The 19,019-nt window shown below is 40.7% G+C and overlaps 1 protein-coding gene across 3 annotated transcripts; it reads left to right on the top strand.

Annotated features, from left to right (window-relative positions):
* The first annotated feature begins 1,123 nt into the window (after positions 1-1,123).
* Positions 1,124-17,198, top strand: c19h10orf90 (chromosome 19 C10orf90 homolog). 3 transcript variants are annotated; one of them, XM_008437115.3, is made up of 9 exons: positions 1,124-1,615; positions 1,710-2,445; positions 4,743-4,806; positions 7,002-7,090; positions 10,542-11,847; positions 13,886-14,041; positions 14,341-14,468; positions 15,228-15,405; positions 16,932-17,198. In XM_008437115.3, the coding sequence occupies exons 2-9, from the start codon at positions 1,879-1,881 to the stop codon at positions 17,030-17,032; spliced, it is 2,589 nt and encodes an 862-aa protein (XP_008435337.2). In that variant the 5' UTR covers positions 1,124-1,615; positions 1,710-1,878; the 3' UTR covers positions 17,033-17,198. The 3 variants fall into 3 exon arrangements, with proteins under 3 accessions (XP_008435337.2, XP_008435339.2, XP_008435338.2); XM_008437116.3 differs by having other exon boundaries at positions 1,128-1,615; positions 7,005-7,090; XM_008437117.3 differs by lacking the exon at positions 15,228-15,405 and having other exon boundaries at positions 1,127-1,615.
* Positions 17,199-19,019: the final 1,821 nt, after the last annotated feature.

Consider the following 19,019-nt stretch of genomic DNA (forward strand, 5'->3'; position numbering starts at 1 on the left):
CAAGTTAATACCACACAATATTCAGCGACTAACTGATAGTGGGGAGAGAAAAAAAACAACCAAAGTGCAAAGAAAACTTTGAAACACTTTCAGACACTGAATTAGAATGCATAGAGCATACACCAATATCTGACTTCTCTGGTGTGAAGCCGGCAGAGTAGAGGAATCCAAGCGAGCCTGTTATCTCCTGAGCCAATAAGGGATTTCTCTCCTGTGATTTGCTAAACAAACCTTAAGAAAGATGCACCTGGTCCACACATTTGAATTCATTCATCTTTATTCATCTGGTTTGCAGAATGGATAACCCTACTGGGTCCATCCTGTGCTTCACTGAAGTCTCTCAGCTGCATGACCTTCACACCCTCACTTGCTGTGTTGGTGTTTTTCCAGTAGAGGGCGTTACTACTTTCAAAATTACTCTGACGAGGCATAGCATTATTACCACTGGCAGGTGAAGGGAACAACAAACAGCTAAGACAGTAATTGTTTATGTCCCTGAGAGATTAAGGTTTTAAGTAATCTTTTAAAGTGATCAATGATTGTTCTAACTTTTTTAGAGTCCCATCTTGAATCTGATGGAATATCTGTTGAGGAAGCAAAAGATTAGAGTGATGATAAGGAGGCCTTCTAATCTCAAAAACTTCTAGCTCATCACCAAAAATAAATAATGAAAATAATTCCTGAATGCCATTTGTTTGTATTATTGAGGAGGGTGTTAATATGTTCCAACAAGCCTTATTTTATTAAATGTTGGCAAAAACAGATTTAATTTGACATCTTGGTTGAATTAAAATGATTTAAAACAACCTCTTTTGAAGATTTAAATAATGTTTTGGTTAACTTTTGTTGCTTTATCAACCCATTGCCACATGGTTCCTTTTCAAAAGCTCTCAGGGAAATAATTGCATCTTTTTTATGAGCCCATGTACATTCTCTCTTTATTGCGAAGAAATTAAATAAACAGAAACATTGGCTGGACCAAATTCTTCTGCCTCCACATGCCGCATGGGACATCATGTGGGTCACAGTTGCTTATCTAAGAAGACACTGGCCCATTTTAAGACGGTCTTGCTGGAGTCACACGGCTCAAATGGAGGCTTGAGGGTGGCAACGCTTATCATCAGACACTGACCACGAGATCACAGACAGACGGGGGTAGAAAGAAGATGGGGATTCACCAGAGACGAAATGTGATGCAGAAAGCAAGCCGTGGAATAACACGGATAATCTGCTAATCAGAAATACGCCTCGGTTTGTGACAACACCTCACAAGCACTCAGTGTTCTGTATGGTTTTTGGTTTAAGAAACGGTATCCTAATTTGAACATTGATGACTGTCCTCCTTTAGATGAGCATTGAATCAACAAGTGTTTTCTTTTTTTCTCCTCCAGCAAGCCCATCCCTCTGTGTCTTTCTCTTTTTCCTGCTTTATTGGCTGTTCAGCTGTTGTGCTCAGTAACTCTTTTGTTTGCCAAAGCATCCCTCACATTGCTACATGCCTGACTGGAGACAGTACCCACCAGCACCTACTTTACACCAAGACAGACAGTGTTTGCTTCCCAAGAGCTTTGGACTGAGAAGAGTTGGAGTCAAGAGAAAAAAAGGGATGTATTTGGTAAGTATTAGAAACATGATCTTATAGATGCAGGGAATTGTTGGTATAGTCACTGGTATAGTAACCTGAAATGTCTTATGTCTTCTCACAACAGATCAACAGGAAAGATGACCTGTTGCTAACTTTTGCTCAGGATTACTTGGATGCCTTCGAGAGTGTGTCCAAATATTTATGCCTAAACTCACAAATGGATTCTATGTAAAAGGGCTTAATTTGCTGGTTGAAATTCAAGACCTGAAAGTGGTTACTTGAGATCCCGAGAGATGACTCTCCGCAGGCCAGCTGTCCACCCAAGGAGGGCTCCGGGCTGGAGAAGGTCAGGAGACGAGTTCTATTGGGAGAGCTTTACGTCAGGAGAAGAGTCTTTACCTCAAAGATCTCTCTTTTCCCCTGCGCCTCGGCCGCAGAGCGCCATTGAGGGGCGCCAGCTGGACTTCTGGCTGGAGCACCTCAAGACAATGCAGAGCAAAGGCCAGTCACCAATTCATAATACATCATTGGACGATCGGACTGAATCCATGCCTGTTCTCGAGGGACAGGCACCAAGAAGAGCGTGGAGGCAGACGGGCTTTCCTTCCTTCAGCGCAGCCTCGTCTTCATGTGGGAGCTCACCCAGCAGCCAGGAGTCCCTCCAAACTGGGTGGTTTCCCTCTCCGGAGCGCAAGGGAGCCTGGGAGAAAGCTCACATCGTGCAGCCGCCGTCAAAGGAACAAGCTCAGCTCAGTGATCTTGCTCCAGTCAAAATTGGTTGGTTGCCAATCCAGAGAAGAGTAATGATGGTGGAGAACACTTGCGCCCAAAACCAGCACTTGGACACATCAGGTGGCCAAGTAAGATAGACAAAAACCCTGTAACTAACAGTGGATTAAATCCTGTACACTATCCTTCTAGTTTTCCCTAACATTCTCTGAATTGTTTTAGCTTCTTGAGAAAGGGGTCGGGGAAGAAGGGTTTGACTTGTGCTTATACTGAACTTTTGAATTTTTTGTTTATATTGATTATATTGGTCAAACAAGTGCATAATTTCAGATCCTCCTGATTCCAGCCCATTATGTATTTTACATGTAACATGTGAAGTTTTCTCCATGCCAATTTTCCATCACTGTGAGAAAGACTAAAAAGCTGTCACAGGACACCAGGGGGAAACATATAACAGATCTCCTCTAGAATTATTAGACCCTTATAGAGAAGGTCTAATTATTGCTGTGGAGACACGGTGTGTCCAAAATGCCAATAATTCCATTTTGGTCACAGAGCTGCATAGCCAAACTCTAAATCTTACAGAAAATCTAAGGAAGAAGCTAAAGCTTTGAGTTGCCATAATGCAGCAGCTAAGAAAGCAAAATGATTTCCAGAGCTCATGTGCAAAGGAGTAGGTCACAATCTCTGCTGAGATGTGTGCAAACATATTGACCAAACACAGGAATTGCTGTGTGTACCCTCTGGGCCAAAGCTGAAAGTCAAGTTTTACTTCGGGTTCAAATTTTACTCAGCGACATAAAATTTCGTTTGTCTTCCTGTTCTGGCTAACATTCTGTCTCCCCTCATAAAAATATACCTACTACCAAAATACCTGTCCCAAAATTAATTGCTGTTAAGGAACAGCAATTACTGTTAGTTGACTTCTGTAAACAACAAATTTATAGTTAAACGTTTAAAGCCTTTATTTAAAGACCTCATTATGAAACACATTCACATATTAACAGCTTAGCACACCTCAAACGTATAAAAACTCTGTCATATTTGACCAATGTAAAAAAAGGCTTCTTTTACAGAAGCCTTAAAGGAGCCATTTAAAGAGAAATGAGCTGAAATAAAAATAATATTGATTGTAAAGACACGAGAAGGAAGGCTGGAAGGTACAAAATGTCCAAAAGAAATACATCTTTAACATTTTCATTTTGCAATAACTGTACTTACACAGAAGCAGCTGAACTGGTCTCTTTATTCACTGTTTTGTCTCCTTTTTGATCTTTAAATTTCAGAGATATGCAAAATTAGAGCAAACACATGGAGCAATTGATGAGGCTTATTGCCAAAAGAATCACCATCCACAATGTCTCTTTGAAGATCCTTGAATGATGCCAGTTATGACAATAATTAATTTCCCTGTTGGGACAAATGAAGTATTTTTAAATTTAATTAAATTTGGAATGGTGATTTCATCTGTCTCTTAGTCAGTTTGGACTGTCGAAATACCCAATAATCTCATCAAACACTTATTTCAAAAACACATGTTTTGGGCACATTATGCAATTTTGTAAAAAGCAGCTTTGTTAATGTGTTCAGGGAAAGACAGCTCCAAAACCTTAGACAATATATATGACAAACTGGAAGCATCATCATTACTGATTTTTCCATCTTACTACATCTGTTTCAGTTGCATCCTTTGATTTTCTCTACTCTATTAGTTTAGATAACGATTGATTAGGATGACAGAGAATATCATTATCAATTACTTTATTGAACAACTTTTGTACCTTTGAGGATATTCCCTTTATGGGGGAAAAAAAAAAGCATTTTGTAAAGATTTTGAGCTTGTTTAACCCAAATCTGTAACAAGATATCCCCTCAGGTTGTGTTGCTCTGATTTTGTAATATTTGTGAGGCAGCGTGAGCTCATGCTGCAAAGGTGGTCTGGAACCAGGCAGAGCGTAGTAGCGCCAGATAGGGCCATTTGTAGTGAAGAGTCTGAGTTACTCAGGGAGATGGAAGAGCTCAGGCGTCCTTTGAAAACAGCCGACTCGGCAGGATCTCGACGCTTTCTCGAAAGCTTTACGACTAATTTGGAGTTGAAAAGGCAAAGATTGAGCTTAGCTCCCAGAGAGGATGCGAGTAAATGTACAAAGTTGAATCAATGAGAGCACAGCATTATCCAGTTAACTTATAATATGTCTCCACAATCAATAATTTGCAGTGCTATACTGGGAGAGGAGGTTTGATTGAACCGATGTGCAAAGCGAATCCCTTTTCTTCCGACTGCCCAATCAACCAGCAAATGTTACATACAGTCATAATCGATTGTTGTACAAACATCTTCTTTTTAAACCTTTAAATCTATCAGTGGAGAACATTTTTATTCCAATATTAACTCAATACAAACTTCTCTCTCTTTTTTTGCCTTTAGGTGAAACTGAAACAGCCCATCACTCCAGCATTTCAAAAGAATGAAGACACACATTGTTCTAAAGGTGTGTATGCATTTAGCTGTATCATTACAGGATTCTGTGTTTTTCCTAGTATTCAGTACTAAAGCTGCCAAACTGATGTGGTCAAATTTTTGTGACATGTCTGGAAAATCTGTACCACCCTGGCTTCTCTGGTAAAAAGAAATAAAAGGCAACAGCGTTGAACGCTTGTAAAGGCATTCTCGGCACATTATTGCCTTTTAGTTTCATATCTTCCAACACAGTTAAAAAGAAAATCTGATCGATTAACAGTGAGAGGAGGGATTCCTATGACAGGCTCACAGTTTGACAAAAGCAGACAGAGGAGGAAGGAAGTAAAACACAAAACCCTCAACTCATTACTTATTTTAGCCAGTTGTCTTGATATGTTGCAGATGGGTCCAGATTATTGGTTGTCTGTTTTTATGAAAAGTAAGACTTTTTTTTTTTGCACCTCTATTGCATCCCCCAGCCAGTAATTAGATCCTGTCTCTACCTTATTTAATGCTTATTTTGCTTGGCAGGCAAACAGCTTGCTTCTCATAAGTTTCCCTAAGTAGTGCTGTCCAAGTCATCAGCTGTCACTCTCTGAATCAACACGAAAATAATCTGTCCTGACTCTTGCCCCGCAGTACTCAGACAGCACTGTTAGGCAAAGCAAATGGAACCTAAACAGGCCTAAAGCGCTAACAAAAAAGAGGTGGGATGGGGATTGAGGAGGGAGTCAGGAAGATAAACGGAGATCCAGGCTGATCGGAGAAGGAGAGTTGTTCGTCTTTGAACACAGCTCACCAGGTTTGATCAGAAGCTTGATCTTTCAACTTCTTCCTTGTTTGTACATAGATTATCCCGACAAGACTCGGGCCGCCAGCAGAAATCAAAGCAATCCGTCTACACGGCACCAAGGAGCTGCGTTAAGACAGTGCAGCAGTTTTAACACCCATTAACATATATGACAACGTAAACATTTCTTGTTAAGGGCTACATTTTCAGACTGAAATGAAGTGATAGAGAAATGTATAAATAAAGTCAGAAAATGATGGCTAATGTTAAAATGTTAAAAGTTATTTTCCCGAAGAAACACAATTGCTAATGAAACAATTTAGGTAAAGTACAATGAATATGAAAGTTTGTATCTGAAAATGTTCATATTGTATTAAATAATTTCCCCCAAAATTTTAAGCATGAAATTATGCTACAGCCACGCAAAATTTATTTTAAAACTAATAAAAGTAGCGCTGACAGCCCCAGCTGAATTTGACCAGTTGTCAGTGGGGCATTGTAAAATCTTCACCTGAAAATAAAATATGGAAAAAATAATGTAAATGTTGCCAAAAAGAAAACTGCCAACATTTTTGCATCTTAAAAATCTCTCCTTTCATATTTTATGTCTTGCTGTCTTTATTTGGCGGAAAAAGCTGAATTTAGATTAATTTCTCTACCCCTCAATATAAATCCCTTTGAGCAAATATGAAATTACCTAATGCTAATGAGGACTCATTAAATGTTAAGTGTAAATATGAGGCATTTTGTGTTTGAACTTTCACATAATAATTAAGTAAAAATCAGGATGATGACCATAAAAAGCTGACCATAGGGATCTTAAAGAGTATTTGCCTTGTGTCCTTCAGTCTTTATGGTCTCCTGGGATATTAATGTCAGATGCTGATTTAAAAAAAAATAATTCCCATAATTTAATTACAGTTAGTGAGCGAGAGAAAGGAGGAACAATGAATAAATTAGTGAAAGAAAAATTTTTAAGTAATAAAAGTACATGGGCCTGGGTCATTTAATCTCCAGGTGCAGTTGTCCAGCAAAGTGCTGTAAATTTTGGCTCGTTTGTCATTTTCTCTCTTAAAATGGAAATCACCGCAGATTAACCGCGCGATAACCCAGGGTTATCCCGAAGTGAGGGTCTGTCACCATGGTAACGGCAGCAAGTGGAAACACAGCCAGGCAAGCTGAAAGGGCCACAATTGGGTATCAGTCACACCAAGGCAGTCATCCCCTTGAGGAAGCAGAAAAGTGGCTCTAGGGTGGTGCCAGACTTTTTTTTTTTTTTTGTTGTGCCCATGTGAATTATTGACAGTGTCAACATTTCCTTACAGTCATTAGAGAATTGCTTGATGTGTGCGTGGGTGTGTGTTTGTGTTTGTACATGCTAAGTTGAAAAGGACATCCTGTCTTACGTGTAATGCATTTGTTTTGCCTTGATCCAGCAGAGTCGGAGAGAAGTCACACCAGTCCCAGTGCACCGGGTGTGAAGACAGGGAGGACAACAGACAGAGGTGCTTCTGTTAACAACGAGGTAATCTATTCCTCATTTATGAAACTAACAGCTAGGCTTTATAGAAAACTTTTAAAGGTGGAACATAGGAGTAATAATCAGAGGATTTGCGAAAGTCGGTGAGTTAGTTGATGTTTTTAAGCTAAAGGTTGAAGCTGTATTTTTCTTTGATGCCTAGGTCAGTATTTCAAAACATAGATCGATTCCATGCTGGTTTGACAGGACACTCATGCACAAAGCTTAAGTTTCCTTTAAGCAACGGTTTCTAACTTTTCAAGGTCTGACCTTCTGCTATTTGACCTCCTGTAAATCAGTAATTATGAATTAAAATATAAAAGATATACGTTATAAACTACCTCTTAAAGTAATTTGTGTAAACTTACTACCATTCTGGCCAAAATCACCAGATTCCAACCATCCATTCCCAAGCAACAAAAATCTTACTCCTTTTCAATAAAAATATTTGCAAAAATATTTTTTATTGCCGACTTATTTTATTTTGACCTGCTCAACATGGAGCAATAAAAAACGTTGTCAAGGCAGACAGCCAACCTGGCCCCGTAACACTGATTCCATCAGTGTTACGGGGCCAGGATTGTAATGTGCCAGAATTACAGCTAACTATTGCAAAAAGCTTGGGAATAATAAAACTAATGTGTTAGTTTCACAAGCAGTTCTGCTAACAAAATATATAACTTTCGTGTTTTGTATACAAAATGTATTCTGATCCGCAATGAAGTAAAATCCCTGCGTCATTAATTTTTCTTTGAGCAAACAGAAATATTTTAAGTGGAAGCCTAACTGACCTAAAACAGGAAACATCTGTGAGCTGTGATATTCATTCCAGTGCTGAGTGTATGTAAATGTGAACATAAACTGCACGTCTTAGAGCTGTGAACTCCTTCTGAGGGCTTCCAGCCTCTGTATGTCCATCGTAGCCTGCGCAGTCAGAGGATGTCCCTCCATCTGGAGGCGTGTTAGGTAAAACAGTGCTTGGGAACATCTAATCTGTGTGCAGGGTGTCACTCCCTGCCCGTGGCCAGTAAACCCGGTAAATGACTCTGCAGAGGAGCAGCTGCTGCTGCTTTAGAGGTATAAAGTCAACATTCAGAGTAGCTGTGGGTCAGAAACTTAATTTGCACACTGCAAAATGAGGCGCTCCTGCATTTTCTCCCTAGAATTCAACCTGCTTGATGTAATGTAATAAAGAGTTTTCTCCTCCAACCCGACCTCACACCTCTGGTGCTTCCTCAATGACTGTCATCATGAATATTTCCATAAGTCCTCTGCCTCAAACCTCAACCTATTCGGTGGTCCCGAAGTGCTGCAGGCACAGACTCTACAATTTAACTAGTTCTTCCAGCAACCCTCCACTTTCCAAAGTTTCCTAAAAATCCCCAGAATTGAGAATTCAGCCTATTTGGAGTGATGAATAGTCTAACACCATATGTGTTAAGAATGTCAATTGGGGAACAGAGATGTGCATTATATCCTATCAGAAACATTTCCACAAGGACATATCAGTGTTTCTTTAAGTGCTATAAACAACATCAAAAATACCAACGCCTAGAGACAGAAATCTTTGCTTTTTGCCACCGAGTTGCTGTTGTGAAAAGAGTTTCATTGTCATTCAGTGAGGGATAAGTCACGCTGTGCGCTGGCTTTAGCTGCAGCTCCTTCCATTGCTGCTGGGGCAGTCACTGTGTCAAGCATGCGGTCAGTCACCTGACACCAGAACAAACAAAACAGCTGACCTGCAGCTGAAATTCACAGATGAAAACATGTCAACTTTTCAATATTTGATGTAAAAAATAAAAAATAAAAAAAAAGATATTTGCCTCTTAGATCAAAGTGCCAAACTGAATCCATTTCACTTTGGTGATTTAATGGCAACATTTTCGACATGTCATAGCGGTGTTGCTATGTTATCCGTCCACATTTTTCCACATTTTGTCATGTGCAAACAGAAAATTCCCTTCAGACGAACTGAAGGGAATATTGCATTGTGAAGTCAAATTTCAGCATGTTTTTGAAATTGAAATGTGAAAAGTGTGGTATGTATATCTGTTCGACCTTCTTTCATCCTGAGACGGTCTGGTCCTTTAATCCTTTAGTTACTTTAGGTTTATTATGTTTCTCATATGGGCTGCACAGTGGAGCAGTTGGTAGAGCTGTTGCCTTGCAGCAAGAAGGTTCTGGGTTTGATTCCCGGCCCGGTCTTTCTGCATGGAGTTTACATGTTCTCCCTGTGCATGACTGTGTGTTTTCTCTGGGCACTTTGGTTTCCTCCCACAGTCCAAAAACATGACTGTTAGGTTAATTGGTCTATCTAAATTGCCCCTAGGTGTGAGTGTGTGTGCATGGTTGTTTGTCCTGTGTGTCTCTGTGTTGCCCTGCGATAGACTGACGACCTGTCCAGGGTGACCCCGCCTCTCGCCCGAAACGTTAGCTGGAGATGGGCCCCAGCAACCCTCCCTACCCCACCAAGGGACAAGAGTACAAGAAAATGGATGGATGAGATGGATGTTTCTCATATCTAGTTATTTGTTAGATTCATTTTTCCTAGTTACCCAGTCAGTGTGTCTCTTTCCTCAGCCTGGCTTCTGCTCCCTCCCTTCACACCTGCAACCTGTTTCTAATCAGCCATCTGTTCCCTGCTGAGTAATCAACCTCCCCAGTACACAGACAGTTCAAACATCACCATAAAGACCAATGACCACAGCTGACAGGTTAGGGGTTAAGTTACAGGGAAGTTTAAAGCAGAGTTGGATTATGAAACAATATTCAACACTGTAAACATTTTCCCAGAGCTCATATATTCTTGGCAAACCTACTAAGACATGGTCATTGTCCAAACTTGACAGACCAGGCAAGGGGAGCATTAATCAGAGTAGGACCCATAGAGGCCTAGAGTGTGTTTAAACCCTTAAAGGAGCAGGAGAGGTTCACATCTCAATATGGAGAATCTATCCTGCAATCCACAAATCTGAATTCTATTGAAGAGAAAGTCGTTGTTCAAGGAAAACCAAAAGAAGTGGTGTCTGCAGTTTGTCATGACAGTTGTGTGCACAAGCCTCGTGTATGGACACAGCGTGAAAAAACCTCCCTAGATGAGACCAATATTGATTTGGGTGTTTTTTGCAAAGGGGAATGTGTCAAAATTGTAGCTGTTCAAGGCAAATACATACTTACCCCAAAACATTCATTGCGAAAAAAGCAATGAAAATGCATTCTGCAAATTATTACCTTGAAGCAACTGAATTTAAAATGCACTCCGCCTATTACTATTTTATTTTATGCAAAACTATTTAGAACTCTTGGATAATTTCCTTCCACTTCACAATGATTCACCACTTTGTGTTGGTCTACCACAAAAGATGCTGCTAAATACATTTAAATTTATGGCTGTGATATGACAAAATGTTACATAATTTGATGGTATGTGCATACTGTGATCGTATTTCATCCACAGGGGTCTGAGAAACGACTATCTGCAGTAAACCGACTTCCCGGCTGGAACACTCTGAGGACAGGCTGGAAGCCCAGCAGAGCGTCAGGCCCTCCAGGAGGAAATAACTCCAATGAACTCACCAGGGGGCTTGAATTAGAACCCCACGAGAAATCATATCTGATGACAAAAACAATCACAGAACCCACTAAGCATTCACCGCCGCATCGCACAGCTTCTGCTGATCCAACTGGTCGTCACAGTTTGCTACAAGGGGCAATTACGACAAACACACAGCAGTCCCGTACTCCTCTGCAAAGAACAAGCAGCGTTCAGCCTCTAAAGGCCACTGTCTTTTACGGGACAAACAACAGCTCAGAAACTTCACACATACAGACAAGTTCGGCTGTGACCACCCTCATCCCTCAGAACATAGCAGGCATCTCTTCCATCACCATCTCCTCCAGAAAAGTGAGCAGATCAGCCAGCCTGCCCGGGTCCCGATCCAGGAAGTCTCCTTCTCCTCTCCCACCAGAGTGCGAGCCCATGGACCCAAACTCCCAGAAAGTAAGAGTGCAGAGAAAAGCTACTATAGTGAAAGTGACAGAGCAGAGCATTATATCAAGCTCTGCCCCGGACAGCAGTCAACCGGGAACCGTACCCTCTGGCAACGCTTTGGACACTGTGGTTCGGCGAAGAAAGGCCACAATCATTAAAGTGACAGAGCATAAGGAGAGCTACAGTCCAGGCAAGATAACACCCAGGAACCCAGAGTACAGACACAGCTACACTGAAGGACTGTATAAGAATAACGGCCCGTCGAGTCAAGAAAACCATATAGAAAACAGTAAAGTACTTGCTTATCACCTGAATTCCTCACCGAGTGCAGCTGCCCCAAACACATTCTCTTCAGAAGGACAGAAAAACGAAACCCTGCACAGATCTACACTGAAACTTTTTCTTAGTAACCCCCCTGCCATTGCATCCCCTCCCTCGGAGCCTCAACCAAGGGCCGCCGGACAAAGATCTGAGAGGCCGCAAAGACCACTGAGCTGCTACGGCAGTTTGACTGAACACTCTAAGCAGAGCAAGGAAGGTGTTGCACAATCGTCTGACTGGAAGCGGAGCTCCGGACTTCCACAGGACACCTCTATCAATCATGTGGACTTCGACCGCCTTTTCACCAGCCCTGGAAAAGCAGCGAAGGAAGCAGGTCGGCCCACGGCAGCTGACACGCTCACACCAAACAGAAAGGAGAAAGAAAGACTGCCACCGACAGTGGATGGAACACGCAGAGCCTCCCCAAGTCTCACTCTCATCAAGGCCCCGGGTAGGTTTTTCTGTCCCACTTTGACAGTGTTCTTGTCAACATACAGGCTCCATCTGTCTTTGATCTATATTTTCAAAGCATCGCAGTGTCTAAATATACACTTCCTTTTTTACAGTTTATGCCTTGTAGCTTCAAGATATTACACTCCATCTGTATAGTCCCTCAGCTTTGATGTCTTGTTGATTATGAGATTGTTATTTTAAAAAAAAATCTCCCTTCATCTGTTGCAGTTAGAGCACCTAGCACCTAACTCTCTTGCCAGGTATATACCTGAATAACAACTGACGTCTATGCAAAAAAAAAAAAAAAAAAACCTTCCCGCCCTCATTTCTACCTTCTTTTTTTAAAAAAAAGATTCCTACACATTTAATCGATTTGAATGAAAAATTTATTCCAGCCCCATTTTCACTTCTAAACACCCATCCATCCATTGTCTAGAAATGCTGTTGCCAACACCCATTTAAGACACTTTTTCATTATTGTTTTTAAACACAATTCTTTGGTAAGCTAACGGTGCAGGTCGCACCATGAGCTAATAAAAGGTCATTTGCATGCAGTGCCTTGAGGACCACTAGGGGGTGCCCACAGTTTGAGAAAGACTTTGCTAGGCCAACACAAGAGTAGCCCATAATAACAAAATGTGAGAAAAGTCATAAGCGGTGGTCATTTATACATTTATGGTTATGATTGTACTGTACAGGTGAAGGATGCATGTTGTGCGGTCAACAGGTTGTCTCACCTGAGCTGTGGGTCTTTGCAGCTCTGCCTTATTTTCATATCCAGATGACGGATCTAAAAAAGGGGATGTAAGATTTTCAAAGCCTGGGATTTTGTCTTAATAAATTAATTCTGCTTCTTCAGTGAGATAATGACATTTCTGTGGTGGAGAATGAATTCAGAGCTCTGACAGGTGGAAAAGCTTAGATTGTTTTGCATCACTTGCCAGAAAGGATCAGGAAAAAGAGGCCCCACGTTTTGACCCCTTTTTATGTCTCTAAGGTGATGTTACTGATGCTGAGCCAGCCTCTGCACACACCTAACATATTTTATTGATGGCTTGATGCTTTTTTTTTTGTAAGCTGGTTGTCAGCTGGCTGCCGAGGCAAGGAAAAAGTGATCTTGCAGATCAAACTGAGGACATGTGCGAGGTTTGAAATGATGCCTGGGAAGTCCAGGGGATTCCTGTCTGTGGTATTGATGTAAATTTGGGTAAAACAGGTCAGACACCTGCTGGTTTCGGATCGCAAGTAAAGCACAGCATAAACACTGCTAATTGTGAAACATCTGAAGCAGAAACCTTAAACTTTTTCTTTAGTTCTGAACTAAAATCTGCAAAGCAAATTGGGAAGAAGTGGTCTCAATAGTTAATATAAAAAAACTCACTGTTATTGATCTCAAATGTTTACTGCCAAAGAGACAGTTTTTACTTTTTAAAATGGGTTCAGTTTGGTTTGAATCTTATTTTTTTTCATTCATTATTTCTTTAATAAATAAAATCTGCATTTGAAAAGAGATCTTTTTATAATATTGAAATTAGGAAAAAAAAAAGGATGTTCTGGATCCTTTTGATTTCTCTGTTACTCTCAAATGAATTGTTTATCAAACAAATCTCGATTTGTGCCTTAATTATGGCAAAGTGTCCAACGTTAGAGAAAAATGTTTGCATATTTCACAAACACTAATTGATTGCTTGAAGTTGCCAAAACGATTACCCGCAGGAAATTGTATATTCAAGTGAACAAAACAATGTGTGGCGGGAGTTTTCTGCTGTGCTAGTGCGCCTCTTCATTTATTATCTCTTTTCGCTGCATGAAATTATTAATTACCCTCTAATCACATTCATTAAGAGTGTCGACAATTAATTATAAGGCCAGAGGCGGCGTAATTTAAATTCCGTGTTTGATTCAGTCCGCCGCAGAATGAAGAGGGATATTAAAATGATGTCAACATCAGCCTGTTGTGTGCAGAACCCAGTAACAAACCACTGCCGCTGTTTTTACTCACAGTTTGCTCACATCAAAGGCCTCCTGCTTTTCAGATCTTGACTCCCATCAGTCTCAAGAGGAAGTGCTGGCCCTCAACGCGGCCGCGATTATAGCCAACATCAAACTCCAGAGGCAGCTCAGTCAGAAGAAGAAAACACCAAGTGGCGATTCAGAGAGGGCCTCCACGGATTCTCCCCGGGGAAACGATGGTATTATTACACAACTCTGTCACCAGACGTGACAGGAAGATATGTTTTTTAATGCTTGTCGTTTCTCACCTCGTGAAACTATTAAGCGGGAAAAAGTTGCCGGTTCGACACTGTGCTTGTGCTGAATCAGTTTACTCGCATGGAGAACTTCCTGACGCTTACCCAGAGTATCCAAGGAGTAAAATGTTGCTGCAGGCCTGGGGAGCTGTTGAGCAACCCCACGCTGAAGCTAAGCAAGGTGCAAATGAAACACAAAACTATTTGATTTTTTTTTTCTTCTTTCCCTCCTTCTTTCTCAGAAGTGACGGACGAGAGAAAATATATAAATTCCAAGAAAAGCGAAGCCCGGCATCACAAGCGGTCGCATGCTGAATTTATTTCACTGATGCCAGATCATGACAGGTCAACTGAGAGTGCCTCCCTTCAGGTAAGGTCAGAGGTCGCTTAATGAGTTAATGAATCAAAGAAACAAAAGCATATGTTATTATCTGTTAAACACTGATTTCTTTTTATTTTATTTTATTCGGAAGCTTTTACTAAGTGGAATCTTTAAACATCTCATCTAGAACCTTTCGCCTAGATGTTCATCTGTAGCACCGTTTGGTGGTAAAGCTCTTTGGAAACAATTAAAACGAATGAATATTTTGCTAACAGCTGGCCTTTGAGGTTTTAATTGACTCTTCTTTCCTTCCTCCTGATTTGTATGGTTGGAAAATAATCCTGGAACCTTGTCCCGTCATGTTTGTCAGACTTCCAGATGTTTAGAATGTTTTAATTATTGCTCTGGTCATAGATATAGCAAGCAAGCAAGCAAGTTTAGGCTAGTAGATATTTTCTTCAAGTGCCTCCATTAATTGAATGGAATGTTTGCTTGCTCTTCCACTTTTGAGGAAATGGACATCTGTCACATTATTGCATTTGTACCCCCGAGGCTAATTCACACTGGGTCCGCTACAAAGACAAACTTTAATGCATTTTAATGTTAATTTTAGAAGAATCTTACTCTAGCGTTGTGAATGCAGACGAATCTGTGTGAGATGCACAGACGAAAACAATGATACACTTAGTACAAAATATATTTAGAAAAAAGACTGAAAGAAAAACACTTAACAAGAACTCCAAGCGCAATTCAAGAGACGGCCTAACTGATTTGTCAAAGAGAGCAATGTGTTTCTGCCTTTGGCAGGAAGCGCTGCAAAGGTGCAGACCAGTATTCATCAGCCGCTCCCGGGAAAGAGTGCGAGCGCTGGAACGGAAGGCGCAGGAGAGGAGGGAGCGGTCAAAAGCGGGGAAGCTGGAATGGAGAAGGGATCAGCTCAGGCAGCTTAGGGCCCCCAGCGGCACGGGGCCTACCTCCCTGAATGGTGAGGTCCCAACAGTAAAGCATCGCCTCTTTAAACCACTCTGCTGTCCATTGTCCCTGTGCAGCTGCAGTGGCCTTTTGCCACGTCGCTAATCACCCTTATGCAGATTTAGAACAAAGAGCTGAGAGAATGACTGTCGACGAGTCTTGTCCTCTATGGCTCAAAGGGATACAGTTGTTTTTTTAATGATACAGAATGCTGTGTACTGTAATTGTATATGTTTCACATTAAAGATTTTTAGATTCTTGCCCAAAAAAAATCAACACAGAACAGAAAAACTGCTTAGGAATGTTCAAAGGATTTTGTCCGTTTATTCCCATAGACTCTTTGTTTTCCTGCCCACTTAACTGCTGGCCTACATTGCATCAATTGCCAAAATGATCTTTTTGAGTGTTTTTTTTTAATTTACGTTCTGAAGACAAAGCATGTTTTGGTGGGGTTTCAGGCTATTGTTTTATTGTTCTGCTTGACATGCATTTCCTGCTAACTCAAACTCTCTCATAGGACACAAAACCAGAATTCTGAAGGTTAATGACTTTGTTCTCAGCTTATTTACATAGTCAAGAAATTATTGTCTAAATGTTCATTATGCCTTAATCCTGGAAATGAAAAAGCTTTTTGTTTTTCTTTTCAGTAAATTGGTTCAATGCTTAAATTACCTTGAAGGTGCAAAACTGAGTCACAGGTTTTTACAAGAAATATGTGAATAAAAAAAAAATCTCCAGTCTGAGAAACTCTGGCATCACAGAAGAAAACATTTCTAACGTTAGACTCCCTTAACCTCATGAGTTTCCTTGGAACTTAGAACCCCAAGAGCAAACTTTGCATCCACAAAATAAAGTGGGCCCGACTGAATCACCAGGACATCTCTGAAGTTGTAGTACAGATAAATATGTTAAGAATTTCCCAACTTTTGTGGAAAGACTTTTTTCAAGCAAGTCGTGCTTCCGAAATCAAAGCAAAGAGCCTCCAGGGATTCCACACAGCATGATTCTGCAAGTGTGCCCTGCATCCAAATAAAGCAAAACTCCACTAGTCAGATCTAGACAAGTGTATAACAGTTTATCCAATCATCTCTCATGTGCACAATAAAAAACAACGATAGATTGATCAGAAGGACTCACTTTAAAGTGACATCCAAATGTGCTCTCATAGTTCCCGGCTTCACAGTGAACAATGGTTTCTTTATCTCTTTCCCTGCCCTCTTTTGGCCAGAACAGAAAATTACAACTGAGGTGTAAAAACAGCCGTGAAAAACCTAGGGCTGTTGTGTTTGAAGGTTCTTTCCCAGCGGTGCAGCAGTTGTATGCAAAAGTAATGACGTTTTATAAGAAACAAGCAGACAAAGCGGATTACACGCCTCGGTTTAAAAACAACGTGTTTTTCCTCTGAGAATCCTGACATTTTCCTACTGTTCTGACACCGGGGGTGGGGGGAGATCTCTGGTGATTGACTGCCTTTCTTCAGCGCTACAATGCAATCAAAACGTTGTGTGTGAGCGTGTGCATTTGTGAATGTGCTTCCAGATAACCTTTCCAGACCCGCAGACGGAGGTATTTCCCAGAGAGACGTGCAGTTCAGATCTAAGAGGCGAGTGGCAGCTCCGTCTCTCCCCCCGACAGGCTGACTGATGCCGTCCTCGTCTGCAGACTTTTCCTTATCTTTTGTGCTGCTACCTTTTGCATGTGAGGGCCTGAGCCCGTATCAGTGAGATCTCCTCACAGTATCCTAGTTGGGTTGATCTGTCAAAAAAAAAAAAATCTTCTGCTCTGAATAAACTCTTTTGTTCTTTTCGGGTTCTTTGACTTATTGTTTTAAATCATCCTAACCTGACAAGCTTGTCTGATAGTAAGTTATATAAAGGTTAACAGATGCTTACAACCACAGCAAACGATAATGTATTTTTTTGTTGTTGTATGCAAACATTTCTGAGGAGGTAGTTGGCATTCTGTTAGATTTGCTATCAGATGTTCCATGTTCCAAATAAATTTATTTATGCAAATTACATCTTCCCAATGAATAATTCCACCTCACTTTATATGTGAGGACAGCATTTTATTTTTTATTATTATTTATTTATTTACTCTACTAAGATTGTCAGTGGGCAGAGGTCTTCTGGTCACCCCTAAAATAAAATCCAAGGTAACCAATTGCTTTCAGAACTGTTTTCATCAGTAGAGTCCATCATTGTGTCATTTATTCCCGTAGAGATGTTAAAAACATGAGAGAAGAAATACCTTCTTGAAGACCAAGGTACACAGAAAGGTTCATGGGTAAAGTTCTGCTTAAAGCAGGTTTAGGCTATAAAACAAGTTGGACAAGGAGCGCATTAATCAAAGAGGCTGCCGAGACGTCAGTGATAACGCTCGGAGGTCAATGACCCAAATGGGAGAATTGGCAAGTTAAATACATGATTTGAAATAAGAGACGACCCAAATGCAAAGAAGGACTGTGGTTAAACGGAGTGCTTTAATGAGTTGATGCGAATCCATAGGGGAAAAAAAAAACTTAGAGCGATCGTGAAAACGGCAAAGAAACAAACAAAGACCAGGAGCTTCAAAACTGTACACTTCAGGGGTGTACAGTGACAAGAGGAACCAGACGAACTAATCAGAGGAGATACACAGCTGTGGCAGGGAGAAAACGGAGAATCTGAGGGATTGAGATTAACGCAAAGGCAGCAGAAATAAAACTCAAAGAAACTACAAACCCAGGGGAAAATCTAACACAGATTTAAGAGGACAAAATCCACATGCACAGAGAACAGAGCACAAAGGATTGAACTCTTCCAACAATATAATGAACACAGAGAAAGGTTTAGAGCAAACCACAAGGAAATGATCGGATACACCAACACAGAAGAAAACCCTAACAGTGAAGGATTGTGACGATGCGTCCGTCTTATGTGAGCAGGCAGATTGACTCATCTCTTCCTGCAGCATTATTTGTGGGGAAAAAAAGAACAGAAATTAGTTCTATGATTCAGAAAATCACTCTGAATGATGCCCAAAGCTCGACACAACATTCTCACAAAGACACATGTAAGACTGACAGAACATTAACTGTGTAAATGACCCACAGGCAGTTGAGCAGGTTAACAGCCCACCTTCCTTTTGTAGGCTCCATTAAACTCTCAGAGTGCACCATGCTGGAGTAATGGCTCACATTAAAGGGTTTATGTACTAATAATGCAGCTTTTTTGTCCTTTTTAGAGCAATGCAGTTTGTGTAAATAACGGCTTTAAATGCCAAGCAAGCTTTATTATAGTTAAACGGGAAGACCAGTTCACTCTTTGTACAGCTTTACATTTTTTTATTTTTTCCCCCTCAAAATGTGGTACGGTTGCGAAATGATTCATGCCACCCGAACTCGCCCACATTGTCCACAAACTCCAATATATTCCATTAGAATTTCATGTGATAGTCCAGTGGAAATTTGTGCAATATTAGTTTTTGTTGGCTTTCTTCCGTAGTCTTTATGATACTGTTTGTCGTCTAACGTTATTTTACAAATCCCCGAGATCTTCTTGTTCTTTGGTGCATTTTTACCTACTGGACTGGAGATTGCCAAAACATACAGGTAGGGGGAGGAAAAAAAACAAAAAAAAGAACAAA

This window comes from Poecilia reticulata, chromosome 19 (genome assembly GCF_904066995.2).
Source record: "Poecilia reticulata chromosome 19, P_reticulata-male-v2, whole genome shotgun sequence".
In the NCBI taxonomy this organism is placed as follows: domain Eukaryota; kingdom Metazoa; phylum Chordata; class Actinopteri; order Cyprinodontiformes; family Poeciliidae; genus Poecilia; species Poecilia reticulata.